General features: G+C 41.6%; 1 protein-coding gene across 3 annotated transcripts in view; it reads right to left on the reverse strand.

The window, feature by feature from the left end:
- Positions 1 to 15,147, reverse strand: part of grm3 (glutamate receptor, metabotropic 3) — a 37,400-nt gene that overhangs the window by 3,843 nt on the left and 18,410 nt on the right. For all 3 annotated transcript variants that reach the window (XM_067502311.1, XM_067502313.1, XM_067502312.1), the window contains 8 exons: positions 13,827 to 14,096; positions 12,613 to 13,234; positions 5,242 to 5,484; positions 4,929 to 5,118; positions 3,035 to 3,344; positions 2,739 to 2,932; positions 2,358 to 2,490; positions 945 to 1,122 (listed from right to left, as the gene is read on the reverse strand). In XM_067502311.1, the coding sequence (XP_067358412.1) occupies positions 945 to 1,122; positions 2,358 to 2,490; positions 2,739 to 2,932; positions 3,035 to 3,344; positions 4,929 to 5,118; positions 5,242 to 5,484; positions 12,613 to 13,234; positions 13,827 to 14,096 (2,140 nt within the window). The remainder of the gene's footprint in view (positions 1 to 944; positions 1,123 to 2,357; positions 2,491 to 2,738; positions 2,933 to 3,034; positions 3,345 to 4,928; positions 5,119 to 5,241; positions 5,485 to 12,612; positions 13,235 to 13,826; positions 14,097 to 15,147) is intronic.

The following is a 15,147-nucleotide window of genomic DNA, read 5'->3' on the forward strand; positions in this document are numbered from 1 at the left end:
GAGATAACAAAGTGCACAGCCTTCTAATCATATTTAAGCCAGAGCAGTTGAAAATATCAATAGCCTGGAGTTAGCAATAAAACAAGAAAAGAAGAATTGGATTTAAAATTAGAGCTGCATTTTTAGGACACCGAAGAACCATAATGCATTGCATTGAAATGCACATCAACTTTATGTTTCAAACACGTACAGACTAAACACACCAATCCAACACTAATGACTGGAAAAACAAGGCCTGTCTTTTTACATTATGCTTCAGGAAATCATACCAATGCAATCAAACAATACTAAGGAGCTTTTTAATTTTACAGAAGTCCACCAAAACTGCAGCTTCAGTAAAATGTAAATGGTGGTTTCAATGCAGTCTTTTGTAATCTTAATGGTAATAAATATAGTATCACATGCAATTTAAAAGTCATTTGGAAAAACGTGGCTGGAATAGCATCCAGCCCTCTATCCAGCCCCCTTTTTTCAGAAGCCAATTAAATTCTGTGCTTTTAGATATAGTCCACAGTGATGTCTGTTATTGTTATTGTATTTATTAGTTATAAATACAAATCACCTTCCCTGGCACTTCCCTTGCATCTAACTGCAGTGCTTATCGTTCCAGCTCTGCAAGCAGGGTGCTATTGAAGTCTGACCAACTCAAGAATAAACTTATCAATCAGGTATTAAAGGTATCACCTTTGAAGTATCAGTGGCCCATATCTTGAAACCTTCCTGGCTGGGGTCACAGCCGAAGCAGACTGTTTGGTAGGTGTCATATTATATCAAAATACAGAAGAGCATGGATAGAAAACACCTAGGTACATCAGAATTTAAATTTCGTATTCCATGTGGCTAACGTGGAAAACTTAATGAATGAATAAATACCAGAAGCAGAAAGAGAGTGCTCATCTAAACTCCTGTCTCTTTAAAAATGAGGTAACTTCATGTAACCCTACCGTGAGATGCGTATGTGGTGGCAGCCCCGCTGACACTGAATCGATTGAGGTTAAGCCTGTGGCTGGTCACATTCTTCTGGGGCTGGAACATGATAATATGGACCTTAGGAGCAAACATACAACCTAGGACCACAAAGCCACTCAGGCTGACTGAGATACACATGGTAGTGGTTTGAACCTGGAGAGAGAAAAAGATGAGGAGACAGTATTTAGCAGCCCGACTTTGATGGATAAACCCTGTGCTTATGTAACACAAAGTAATTGCTGCTAAGAGGTAATTTGATGATACTAACTATCTAACTAACTATATTAAGGGAACATTTTTCAAAGGCACAGGTGCTTCAAAGCACTTTACAGAAAATAAAATAATAATACAATTGAGACGGTTTGATAAAAAGTAGAAAAATGCACAGCATAAAATAATTAATCTTTATAGGTACACAGACTTCATTGGCAGGCTGTTAATTTCCAATAGACCAGAGGATAACAATTACAGGCTGGATCAATAAAAGACTTAATCAACGGAGACCACAGAGGTCAAACTTAACAGTATCCCTGTGGTACCGCTTAATCCATTCTCTGTGATTTAGTGCAGAGTGTAAATAGTAAATATCTTTTATCCTCTCTTAATTCTTGATTACAAGTCTGCAGTATGTGCTTTTTATTTGTCATAATCATTGTAATGTTTAACTTTCAGTGGCTAAAAAATTTTTAGAAATAGTTACCAGGTTGCAAACAGCTACTTATTGTAAAACCATAGTACTGCACAAAGTAGCCGATTAGTAATCAAGCATTCAACATCTCCTCTGTGCATATACTGTATATTCTCATGTGTGCATGAGTGGGTGGTTGTTTTGGCATGTTGGTGATGTTATGCCTCCACCTGACTAATCCTAAAGTCTTACAAGGCCAAAGGAATGCTTTCCAGAGAGAGAGAGATAGAGATAGAGAGAGTGGGAAAATGAGCTGTTTTTGTGGGGATCAAATGAGCAGCCATGGCATCAGCACTCTCCACTTTCACCCTTTGATAGAGCGTGTTAGTAAGAAGACTGTGCTTACGGTGTGTGTGTATGCTTAAGATTTCTACGTGTCAGGTGAACACTTACTCCCCTTTGCTGTTAAATCTGGACATGTGTCAGCAATTTGACAGAGCTGATCTGTTTGTCATCCTAGAACTGCAGAGCTGGGACATTTGCCAGCAGGATTAAGGAATTGTTTAAGTCTCCAGCACACCTGTGTTGCCATTTTGTGACTTGTGTGCCTGTATTAATCATGTCGAGTGGACAAAAAACACCAGATACTCATTAGCCAGCCAATTAAGCTTAGCAAATTTAACCAAAAAAGGCTGGTTATTTTAATGCTTTGGGTATTATAGGGATGAGTCGAATAAAATATAATGTGTGGGGTCAATACCCTGTAGTCACTTGATGTAACATAAAAGATGGGGAGAAAGGCCAGCCAAATTATGCAGGTGGTGTACATGGTGAATCCAATAAACTTGGCCTCATTGAAGTTCTCGGGGCACTTCCTGGTCTTGAAAGCATACCTAAGGAGAGAATAATATTTCTGATTACACTACTAGACAATACTTGGAAAAACCTACTATAGCGAAAAGAGTGTTCTTATAAAAATAAAAATTTTTAAATCTAAAGAGAAACTCAATTTTAAATTCTCGAACAGAAGAGCACAGCATAATGATTGAGCACAAAACCTGTTTTGTTCTAGATGGGCGTAAAAATAGCGGGGATGTTTAATGTTCTTCAGTGCAAATGTAACAAGCTATGACATACTTACACAGTACACAGGATGACCAGGAGTACGTCATAACCCAGTGACAGCAGCATGCTGGAGTCACGTACATTACACTTGAGGATGACAGTCTGCCGTCGCTCTGGCAGCGTAAAACGCCGTGTCCCGGGAACCTCCAGCAGCAGCCACACTGACACCATCAATAACTGGACTGAGATTAGACTCAGACAGATGAACACCTGAAGAAGAGAAGGAAGGAAGGTGTATTTATCAAGATCAGCTGACTGTGTGTCCATCCATCCACCTGACAGATGCAGATGGATGATACCGCAATCACTCACCTGAGAGGACGGACTAATGAAGCGTGGCCTCACTGCACCCGCTCCGTCTTTCACGCCATTAAAAATCCTGGCAATTCTGTTGGTTTTGGTGAGTAGAGCAGAGTAGCAGACAGCAAATGATGTACCCAGGCCCAGGCGGCGCAGGGCACAGATGGCAGGAGAGGGTTTGGCCAAGAAGAGGAAAGTCATGGCGTAGGACATGAAGACTCCCAAGAGGAGAATGTAACACAGCTCCCTGCCTGAAGCTTTCACCAGAGGTGTGTTATTGTGTCGGATAAACACCCAGAACACCAGACCGGTGCACATAAACCTGGGGAGAGGAAGGAAGTTACAGAGATAGCTGTGATTTATGGTCCAAATATTTCCGTATCCTTGTCTGTGTTTAAATGGGAACAGAGCATGAGAAAATCAAATTTCCAGATTAACCCGGGCAACGTTGATTAGCAAGTTAACATTCTGATGATTATAAGAAAAACAACATTGTTTATTACCACAGGGTAGTGTTGCTGAAGATTAAATCTGCCCAAAATTCAAAGTTACCTTTTAACATTAATAGCACCCAGGGCCAACTTTCACACACAGAGGAAATAGTATGAATTTGCTAGTCATGCATGGGTGGCTTATTTAACAAAAATTGCTGAGCTAAGAAATATTGCAAAATGCTTTTTGGCCTTAGAAGTATGAAAGGAGCTAGATAGTGTAGCTGGACATGTTTAGAATTAGAGTTACTATTTATATAGCACTTGCCAACAAACAACAGTGACCAAAGTGCTTTACAATAAAAAAAATAAGAGATTTAAAATGTATAAAATGCAGAAATGTAATTTAAACATAATAATCTGCAGAGCCACAGATAAATGCTTAAAGTATTAAAAAGGAAATAAAAATCTAACAACCAATTTAAAACTATTAGTAAAATGATTGAGCAACCCAGTCTAAATACAAAGTGTACCATTAGAATACTGTAAGACAGAAAAGAAGACACAAACCGATCAACAAATAGTAAAACATAAATAGATGAATAAATAAATAAACATGGTGTCTTTCTGCTCCACTAAATGAAATGCCTCCTTAAAAAGGTATGTTTTGAGTTCTGATTTAAGAGACATGAAATCTGGATGCAGCCATAATGGAAGATTGTTCCAGAGAGTAGGTGCTACTACAGAGAACACACGGTCACCCCATCTCTCGAATCTGGTGCAAGGGAATGCCAGTAGGCTCTGCTCCTTCAAGCGCAATGATCTAGATTGCCTATATGGCGCTGGGAGGTCGGACAAATAAGGTGGAGCAAGACCTTTCAGCGCCTTAAAAATAAAAGTTAAAATCTTAAAATAAATCCTGAATTTGACTGGTAGCCAATGGAGATGAGATAAAACTGGGGTAATATGTTCATGTATTATTAAGTATTAGTTAGAAAATGTACTACAAAGTTCTGGGGATGCAATGAGCCATTTTCGCGCCAAGTGGGAGATAGATTTGAATGTCGTCCGCATAACAGTGGAAGTAGAGGCTGTGCTTTTGCAGAATAGAGCCCAATGGGAGAAGGTATAGGGAGAATAGCATTGGACCTAAAATAGAACCCTGAGGCACACCATATTTTAATGGGGAGTGAGAGATATCTTCTAATGTGACTGAAATAGACCTAACAGTCAGTCAGGTAAGATTTGAGCACTTTGCCCTGGAAGCCCACCATATGAACAAGGAGACAGGAGATCAAGATTTTATGGTCTAGTGCTATGTCTTGATCTAAATCCTGAATTTTTCCAGAATACTATTGTTTTCCAAAAAAGGTTGTGCCTGATCAAGTACAACCTTCTCAAGAACCTTAGATAGAAATGACAGATTAGACACAGGTCTAAAATTTGACATTTCTATGAGGTCACATATCACTCACCCAACACATGCTATGGTAATTGGACCGATAGCCCAGGCATCTTCCCACATAATATAGTCCTCAGGAAGGTCATAACAGGATGTTAGGTCATCAGTGGGCCACTGGCCAGGAGCACAGGGTGAACAGGTGAACTCATCAGCCAGGTATTCATGAGGCTCACAGGCTGTACAAATCCAGCAGCAGTATTCACCTGGGAAACGGGAACATAAACAGCTCAGCGTGACAGGCGGAGATTTTTCAAAAGGTACTGCTGCCTGGTATGCTGTGTTGCTGTGACAAAAAAAAGGCACATTGCTGAAATTCAGCCTCCTACCTGCCTGCATTTTCTTCATCTCATTGCGTTCACAGGGGTCGCTGCATTGTGAGGTTGGCACCACTTCTCTGGGCCAGTGAATCAAATCACTGCTTAGACTTAGACTCTCTGCCCATTCACCTACCAGCACGTAACCATAACGATCGCCAGAGCGCTGATAGCTGAAGATGTTGTATCGGCCCATGCCATCCCCCTGGGAATCAAACTTCACTACTGTCTCACTGCCTGGAGGAGAGAAAGGCGCTAGAGGGGGTGAGAATAGACAAGAAAAGAAAAGTAAGTGATGGTAAAAATAAAAGATTAAAGCTAGACAATCACAACAATCATCCCATTGATGACTCACTGATACCTTTTAAAAGCAGTAGTGAGGACAGAGACAATAGGTTATGGTCAGTTAAGCCTTAGGAGTCCAGAACAGACAGTGAAGGGCATTACAATGGTGTTTTCATTACTGAACACCAGCCAGTCACCAAAGTATTTGCAAAGAGGCTATAAATGCCTGGTATGCTTAGTGATGTCTGTGTGCATCAATGGCCTCCAATTCTTCCCTAAGGTCACACAGGGACAAAAGCACTGCTCTAAATTCCAATCTGACAAAGTTTATTATCAAATGCATCATTAACAAACAGCCTATAAAATCATATAGGCATGAAGACAGAGAATTGAATCTCTGAACAGTGCTATGGCTACCCACACACAGCATTAGCTTATGGGTCTCCTATGTGAAGGAGATACACTGCTGAAACTGCCAAATTGCTTTGCATACAAGTTGTTACGAAAGGATTACCATCTACCCCGAGGATGTGGGAACAGAAAAGATTGTGAAATTGGCAGGATGCTAAAACCCAAGAAGAAAAACATCTACGGACTGAGACAAAAAGGTACCGATGCATTGCAGGCAGTGTCAGACCTGACAGCGCTGACACTTGGTCGTTTTGACACACACAAAGTGTATGTCACTCCTACAGTGCTCCGTCTGTCCTTACATTGGAGCAATCAAGCTCTATGCTGCTGACACATTGCACAGGGCTGTGTGTTATACACTGCTGCCTTCCCTGTCAAACGATGATGTGACTGGGGATACTGCACTGTGTGCTGAATTTAAAAAGCATCACTCTTCAACCTATAACAAGGCTGTTGGTCCTTAGTGCAGTGCAGCTCTGATGAAACTGTGCTGCCTTCCTCATAAAATCTGTGTCATTGGGTAACTGAAGAATTCATGGGCCAAATTCTTTCTACAAACATACAGCCTCGGATCAGTGGAATGAATCACAATACAGATTGCGAATGAGCTGTTGAGCTGAATTGTGTGTGTATGCTCCATTAGGTTTTACTTTAAAGTGTGGTGGTTAAGGTATTGCTCTGAAAGCAGCGTGAGGCTGTGCTGACAGAGCCAAAGCACTGACCCTGCTGTTAGTGTTGTATGTCTGTGTAAAAGTGTGTAGGAACATGCAACTCATGCAAGGACTAAAGCTATGGTATTGTTGTGGAAGCTCGGTTTGTTCAGAGAAGAATGGTGTGTCAGATGGCAGAGGAGGAGGTTAGGGTTTATGAAATCCATAAATCACAGAGACAGCACAGCCCTCTGTTTTCCTCTCTCTCTCTCCGTCACAGGAAATTCTAAGTGTCAAGCTGTCTATGGATTTTAGGACTAAACTTTTAGGTGACAGCTAAATGAAAATTATTTCAATAAGACAGTGTTGATAATATCTTCAGCAAAGACGAGGTATTAATCAATTATGTCGCAAGTTGGCAGATAATAAAGTCTGCTAATAGCACAGAGCAATAAGACAAGCCAGGTCTCCTCCTCTTAGACACTCATACACACTCACAGAAACACTTTGCCTCTAGCTAATTATCATAACTGCTCCTTATTAGAACCTTAGATGTGTGCTGAAGCCTAATTAGGTGTATGTGGTAATTACGTGTAATACAGACTAAAGAGATAACAGCATTAGCCTACAGAGCCATTTGAGGGTGCTATATTGTCCTTGCCTTCCCTCTAACAGGTCATTTTCAGAGGGCAATAGAATCAGAAGACTGGTGATTCCTCTGCATAGCCAACATCAGCGACCTTGCTGATGTGACTGAGCAGCTTATCAAGAAAGTGCATGAAAGTGCAAGTTAGAGCTGACGAAGGCCACCAAAGCTCCTCTGGTGCTAAGCTGAGACTGCCTAGGTCCTTGAATGATGGACAATGTTCCCTCTTCTTAACACCATCCTAGCCTAAATGTAAATGTTTATGGCTTAAAATAAACATGGCTATTGCCATGAATACATATGTTTCAGACTGTACAGGATATGGTAACATACTTGCAGTGTTAATACTGATATTCCAATGTAAGCAGGTATAGTATATGTACTATCTCAGTTTAGGCTGGTGAACATATGTCAATAATTTTGCATACATTTGCTCATAAAACCAACATAAAACTCGCTTAGGTATCTGCACAATTGATTGTTCCAGATTAGGTGGTAAGCCATTACCAAACTTACATTTCTTCCTTTTGGGACATGAATATTTGCAGCTTATTTAAGCTTTAAGCCTATTTAGTTAGGCACTTAATAAAACTCAGATCAAAAAAGTAATTAGAGTAATGTATGTCTGTGAAAACTATAGAAGATATAAGATTAAGATATTTTACAGGATTAGTGAACAATATGAAATAAATCAGTAAATCAGAAGATCATCGTCTGGGAACCATGAATACCAGTCCCATCTTTCACAGCACTCGACCCAGGAGTTTCTGGGTTATTTCAATCTGAAAGAAGGCAGTACACAATCTGAAAGACCAATAGACTGGCTCTGTCATCCGAAAAGCCATGTGTGGCCAAAAAGAAACTGAATCGGGGTAGAGCAGCTAAAGGCAAGGTTGTCCCGTAACTGCACTTCTAGAACACAAATCTATGTGATGTAACCGTTAAGAACCATGAACTGAACCAATTCTGAAGTACTGAAAGCGGTTACTGAATGGTGGTGCTTCGTAAAAGCAGCTTGTGGACTTTCCTGTGGTGTCTTGTACTGTAACACAAATTGAGCCCCTGATGATGGATAAGTCTTTGTCATTTCAGCCACACAATACTTCCTTCTGGCTGAGACCAGAGTAACTTTTCAGGCCTGTGAGATGCTGTCAGCCTCCAAAAGTGGTCAATGCCTTTTGAGTGACGTTTTACCTCCGAATCTTCGATAGCTGAAGTTGAGCATTAGAAGTTGACATGTTTAGTCTCAACACAACACGGGGTCTTTACTGCAGACATAATGGTGATAAACTCTATTAAGATTTCACGGCATTGTAAATCACAATGTGCTCATGTTCATATTACCAAATGTCGCTAATACAAAGGCTAAATACCATATAACATAATAATAAATAAAAAATAAATAAAGTTAGCTGAAACAAACTGCGATATAACACCAACATAACACAGCCAAACCTTAATTTTACCGAGACACTAGTCTTCCTGCTAGCTTGAGAAATACCTTCTTATTCCAGCTTAATTAGAAGCATGGTGAAAACAGGCTTTTCATTCAGAAGCTGAGAAATTAATTATGTTCTCGGCCATGTCGTGCTAAAGCAAAGCCCAAGGGGGATTGAGGGTATTAAAGGGAGGGAGAGAGAGAGACAGGAGGCAATGGGGCTTGGGAGGAATAAGTAGGAATAAGTAATCTAAAAATGGAGAGAGAGTCTGTATGTCTCTCTCTCTCTGAGACATACAGACTCAAAGAAAGAGGGGAGTGTGTGACAAAGAATTCACAAGCTGGTTGTTGATTAGTTAGGGCATAGAGAATTATATTTCTAAGCATCAGTTCACCTGAATCCTCAATTTAATCCTGATTTAAACTTGACAAAGTGTATACTGCATCAACAATGATGCAGAGATTGACTAATGGTGTGACCAACCTTTATTGTCCTTCTTCCATCATAGCTGAAGACCTTACACATCTGTGGCCCACAGACAGTGTAAAGTGACATGCACCGATCCTCAGGATATACAGAAATGGAAATAGGGATGCACTCACATGTCATAAAAGCACGCGCAGACAGATCACATTAGCTATATTTGTTCTCCCTGCAGAGTTGGTCCCCAGGGAGAAAAACGCTGCCTGGACCACGGAGCAACAGGCCACAGGGGAATAGTAGACAGATAGGATGGAGAAGGAAGTCTAGAACAAGGTAGACAATTGTATAGGAGGAAAGGAGCAGCAGGAGGAAGCTGAGGCTTGACTGAAAGAAAGGTGGTGTGATAGAGGAGACAAAGAATAAGACGGAAGGCCAAAAGCAGAAAGTACTGAGAGAGAATGAGCCAAGAGACAAGATAAGGAAAAAGAAAGGAGGAAAGTGACAAGGGAGAAGAAGGAGAAGAATATGTGGAGAAAAATAGAGGAGATAGCAAAAGCGAAAAGCAAGCTGATGTGATGGCAGCCGAGATACAGGTGGATAGAGGAAAGCCTTAGATTAAGGAATCAATAGAAAAAAGGTGAAGGATGGATAGAGGGATGAGCAAAGTGAAGGAATGGAGGAACAGGCTGGTGGAGAGAGGCGGTGGAGGCAGGAGAGCAACCTTGTGAAGTCTGAGTGGGATGTGCTGTTTTTGAATGTAGAGAGAGTAGGACACTTTCTGAGTGAGAAAGAGAAAGGTGACAGAGGGATTCAGAAAAATAGAGAGAAAGGAAAAATGAGAGACAGAAAGATAGAGAGAGAGAGACAGGGGGAGAGAGTGAAGAGAAAATGAGGGAGAGAAGGAGTGAAGGTTGTTCTCTAGCATCGCAACATTGCAGCAAGCTCTCTGCTCAATATGGCCCTGAAGGCACACCGCCTCTGCTAACACAGACATATCGCACAGACATACGCACACACATGCATCCACGCACACACACACACAAACACACGCACGCACACACACACAAACATACGCACGCACACACGCACGCACACACACACACACACAAGCATGCATGCACACAAGCTTGCATGCACACACACACACACACACACACACACACACACACACACACACACACACACACACACACAAGTGGAGAGAAGGGGAATATCACCAATATCACCAGTATTTGAACAGAAAACCACTTGCATGTATGTGTATAGTAATATGCTTGCTGCAGATCGGGGAGGTGGGTGGGTGGGTGGGAGTTGAATGATAGCTTTGAGAAGTGTGTGGGTTGGGGGTGTCTGCAATTTTATGCTGGTAAAAACAACAAGCATATCAAACTGCCTCTTTGTAAAAAAGAGGACTGTTTTGTACATGTTTGTGAATGTGTCTCTTGCGTATTTACACGTGTGTTTTGTGTTTGAAGTATGTAACAAGGGCTCATAAAAATGCTCAAATGCCCCCTGTGTCTGTTACTAGTTGTTCGGTAGCAGTTCCCATGATCTACCAGATCACTTCAACAATTGGCAATAATGTCGGCTTCATTACCATAGCAACTAGCGAGATGAGACTAGATGAAGAGAGTGGCATATGAAAACGCTCTCCTAGCCACACAACATGCTGCCTCAGTGCTCCACATACGCTGTCAGTAACACAAAACAAAACAGCCCTATCACAGTTAAGGACACTTTGTCTGCCATGTTGTGAAATTAAAAAGACAGATGGTATTAATTATTTGGAAGCAAAGTTTAATGCTTTGTAAAGATAGTATATTGAACACACGTGTGTGTCAGAGAGGGAGGTGGCAGAGTGAGAGCACTGAACACTGTAGGTTTTCTGTCTGCTACGGTTCAGACTGAGAGCACTGCGGATGGTGTTGCTGCAGTATTTATACCCCACACTCAACCTCAACTCACCTCAGCTCCTTCCTTCCATACCGTAGATGGAAAAATGTATATGCACAGCGGTGAGAGTGAGTCATTCAGGTTTAACCAACAATTCAAAACAAATGCTGCCACAGCCCATAGTTTAGCTATGCTGCCGCCTTCAACATCCTATTTGTCTTAGAGACACAGATTCTTTCAATGCGCTTAATGCCAGTACAGCTGTTTGCCATGCTGTTACCGTCGTCTCTGACACTGAGCTGTAAAGAACATAAGATCTTTGTTCATGCTGTTATTTTTCCTACTGCAGAATAAAGATGTGCACCTCATGGACATACATCGGTAGTGAAGAGAAAGGAGGAAAAGTGGTAGAGGGAAATACAAGGCAGAACACTGATCAGACATGTGGGGGAAGTTACAACAGGATTCACACCTCCTCTGCTCTCAAACTTACGCCACAGCATTTTGAAACTTTTTTATGTGGGAATCTGCATTTCTATGCTGTCCTCCTCTGTATGCATCCTATAAGATAGTGGTTATCATTTGTGCCAACTGGGGGCTGCAAATGCAATTGCCTTGACTATTTCCTCTCTCTCTCTTTATGCTTCTCTGTATTACTCACCCTCTCACTCTCTCTTTCCTTCGCTTAGTCTCACTCCTCTCACAGAGAATTGCTCCAAGTTCTTTGATTTACAGCAGAAATGAAGATGGGGACTTTCAAAGAGAATCCTCTTCTTTTGCTGATGCTCCCTGTCCCACTCCAGCATTGCCTCAGTGCTCCCTTGTTCCTCTCCTGCTTCCCTCCCTATCTTTTTTCTTTCTTACTTGCTTTTACCTTACCACAAACTCACTTTTCTCATTTTAGTCTGCTGGTAAGTCTTATCTGTAAGCTTCCTTCCCCCTCCCTCAGTATGTGGTTTCATTCTCTCGCCCTCCATCAATCCCTCCTGCTCTCGCTCCCCAGCGTCCCATGGCGAAGCTGTCGTGTTAGTGCTATTTGTCTGGCTGTTTTGATGTCTACTCCTGGTCACGCTTGGTGGAGGAATAAGCACCTCTAAACCTGTGTCAGTCCCTGAGACACAGCAGTTTATTTATAACACCTCCTTTGTACGCCATCTGTCAGTCAAGCCAATCCTCTGTCTCTTCACTCCTAACTCTACAGAGACTGACAGACAGACAGGCAGCCTGCTATAGGAGCTATTATAACACACACAATCTCATTAGTGCAAGAGAGATGAATATGGCTGACGGATTAACTGAAGCTCTCTTTCCTCAAAGCAACTTTGTAGTGTCGTATCAATTACGCATGGGTAATAGGTGTCAATGGCAAGCTCCAACAATACATAGCAATTAAGCGGATTTGTCTCAGTGCTTTTTATGTTCTGTGGCTATGCTGGTTTGGCAGAGGAGAAGGACAACAACTTGTGTTGTTCACGAGAGGACTGTTAACTAGCACTCACATTGCTGTCGTATGTCTTTCCGTCTTTCCTCCTCTCTCTCTCCAACTCCCTCTTCAACGTTCACTTCTTTTCACTCTTCAGCCCCCTTGAAAAACTCTAATATTTAGGTTTTTTTTGCAGTGTTCTAGCTCTCTTACCTGTGAAGCTGACATTAAGGATGTAATCCCTGTAGAGTCTACGCCCATCCAAGGCCTTCATGCTGTCGCACAGCTTGGTGGTGTTGAAACACAGGCTCCGTTGCATATTGTGAAGGGCATGAGCCATAGCATACACTGCATTTATCACAAACATGATCTTTGACTCTGGTTCAAAGTTTCTCTTGTCCATCGATAAGTCCTTGTCACACGGTGGAAGAGGTGCCTCTCCTAGTCCAACACCACCACTTCCTGCTCCTGCTCCACCATTACCTAAAGAACATTGGAACCGCTGCTCCCAGAAATCCCTGTACCAGGGATTACGATGGTTTTTGATTGGGTTTAGGCTGAGGAAGTAATGATTGAATTCTGGTATAGGATTGGCTGCCAGCTCAAGTGTGATGGCTCCTTCAGCAGTGACCTCATTTCCTTTAACAATGCTTTCCTGTGCTCCCCAGCCATCACTAGCCACCCAGATGAAGGAGGTGTTAAGTCTGGCAGCAGCTGCAAGCAGCTCTCTGGCATCGTCACTACGCAGGAAAAGGACAGCAACGCGAGCATTTGGCTTCTGGAGTAGTTGGCGTATTACAGCTTCGTATGACTTCTTAGCATTAGAACGGCCAACCTGAACAAAAAAGGGAAATTAATCTGGGATATATATGTGCTGTAAATGCCATCCTTCTGTAAATTATGACTATATGTTGGTTGTACCGACAGTTAAACATTTAGTTCTCTTGGTCCTATGAGAAGTTAGGGACAAAAGACATAAGTTGGTCAGTGTTGGAAGACTTGTTCAAATTATTCTGAGGTCCGTATTTGGATTTATTTATCACCATTATACATTGAAAGAACCAAGCAAAAATCCGTATTTCAGTCTCACACCAACATTAACCTCTGTAGCGAATGAGATAAAAATGTGACTGTGAAAGTACCCAGAATGAGTTCTTGGAGATAAGCTTTCATTTTCTGGTTCAAAACTGATAACAGTGTAATATAAACCTAATTTGTGTGCAAGATCAGATAGAACATAGAGACAAACTTGTATAAGCTCATGAATTCAGTGCCTTCTTCAGTGTTACAGGTGAAGTTTCAGGCTATACATCCATGTGACGCTGAAGATTAAAGTTTTAGCTTTTTTTGGTATTTAGCTTTCAGCAATGTTTTCTTGTATTCATGTAGAATGGACCAGAGAAATGAACTCATTTTTAATGCCTTACCTTCTCAGAAGTGGCAATGCAAATGTTCCTCATCCGCGCTTCTTGTTCGAAGGCCTCTATACCAGTTTCACCATAATCACCCTCTGAGGCCACGGTGGACACATATGTCCAGTTGAAAAACCGTAGGATTTCAGCCATGGCTTTGGCCTGATAGAAATCAGGGGGTACTGTGCGAGCGAAATAATCATAGCGGGTCTTATCGCTGAGCTTGGCACTGGTTGACGCATAGCTTATCTGAGGGATCTGGAAGAGCCTGAGAAGATTGGCAACCTGAGGGAAGATAAACAAAATATGGTACAGTAATCAGGTGAAATCATTCTAAAATTAAACTGTATATACTGTTCTATAAACATTGATTGATAACACTTTTAGTCTTCATTCTCCAGCACGTGCACAAATGAAATGATAAGGTAATGTCTTGCTGATGGTTTAGTTTCAGAATAAATATTAGATATAAATAAAGGAGAGAAATACTCCATTGTTAGAGAGACACCTTTATCTGTATAACAACTTACAGGATAATCCCCATAAATTTGTTTTCCTGTACCTAAAAAATACACTGTACTATACCCTTTAAAAATATACACAGACAAATCCAACTGTCGGACACTGTCAGGCTGTCAGGGAATGTCCAGTGGCCTAGTGTTAGCAGTGTAACCTGCACCTTAGGTGCTACCCGGACCCCTGCCATAAGCTTTTCAGGAGTTTTGACATGTTGAATCAACCTGTCAGCAAAAGAGGCCACTCTGATTGGCTGTTCAGCTTAGCAAATCCGTCCACAAAAGGAAAACCATGGTAATTTTAATAACAGTAAAATAGTTCAAAAGTTATTGTAACTTGTTATAAGACATATCCTCGATTGGAAGTAGTTATAAACCACCTGGGATGAGAGTGGTGTGAAAATGGTCATTTAAAGCTGTTTTGTTTACAGTTTGTATGTACTGTACAAGGTCCCAGGTCTTCCCCTTTACTTTCCTCTAATGCAAGCACAGAAGGCACAATTCTACATGCTCATCTGCTCTCCTCTTTGCGGTGTGTTTTAGCACCACTTGTCAGCCAAGACAAACCCAACTCGCACTGACGCAGCAGTTGGTTATAGTCGGCACTAGTTCTTTGATGTTAGCTTGGAAAGTCACAGTCCTAAGCAGGAGTTAACCAGTTACAGCAGTAAACTATGCAGCAGTGGAGAAAGCGAATGGTAAAACTTAGACCAGCTGTGGTAAACTGTAGTGAAGCAGCTACTTGCAGTGTTTGCAATTTAAAGGTTTTGAGAGGTGGCAGGCACAGAGCCAAATACAGTACAATTACTTTAATGGGGTAC

Source organism: Channa argus, chromosome 4, assembly GCF_033026475.1.
Source record: "Channa argus isolate prfri chromosome 4, Channa argus male v1.0, whole genome shotgun sequence".
NCBI classification, from domain to species: domain Eukaryota; kingdom Metazoa; phylum Chordata; class Actinopteri; order Anabantiformes; family Channidae; genus Channa; species Channa argus.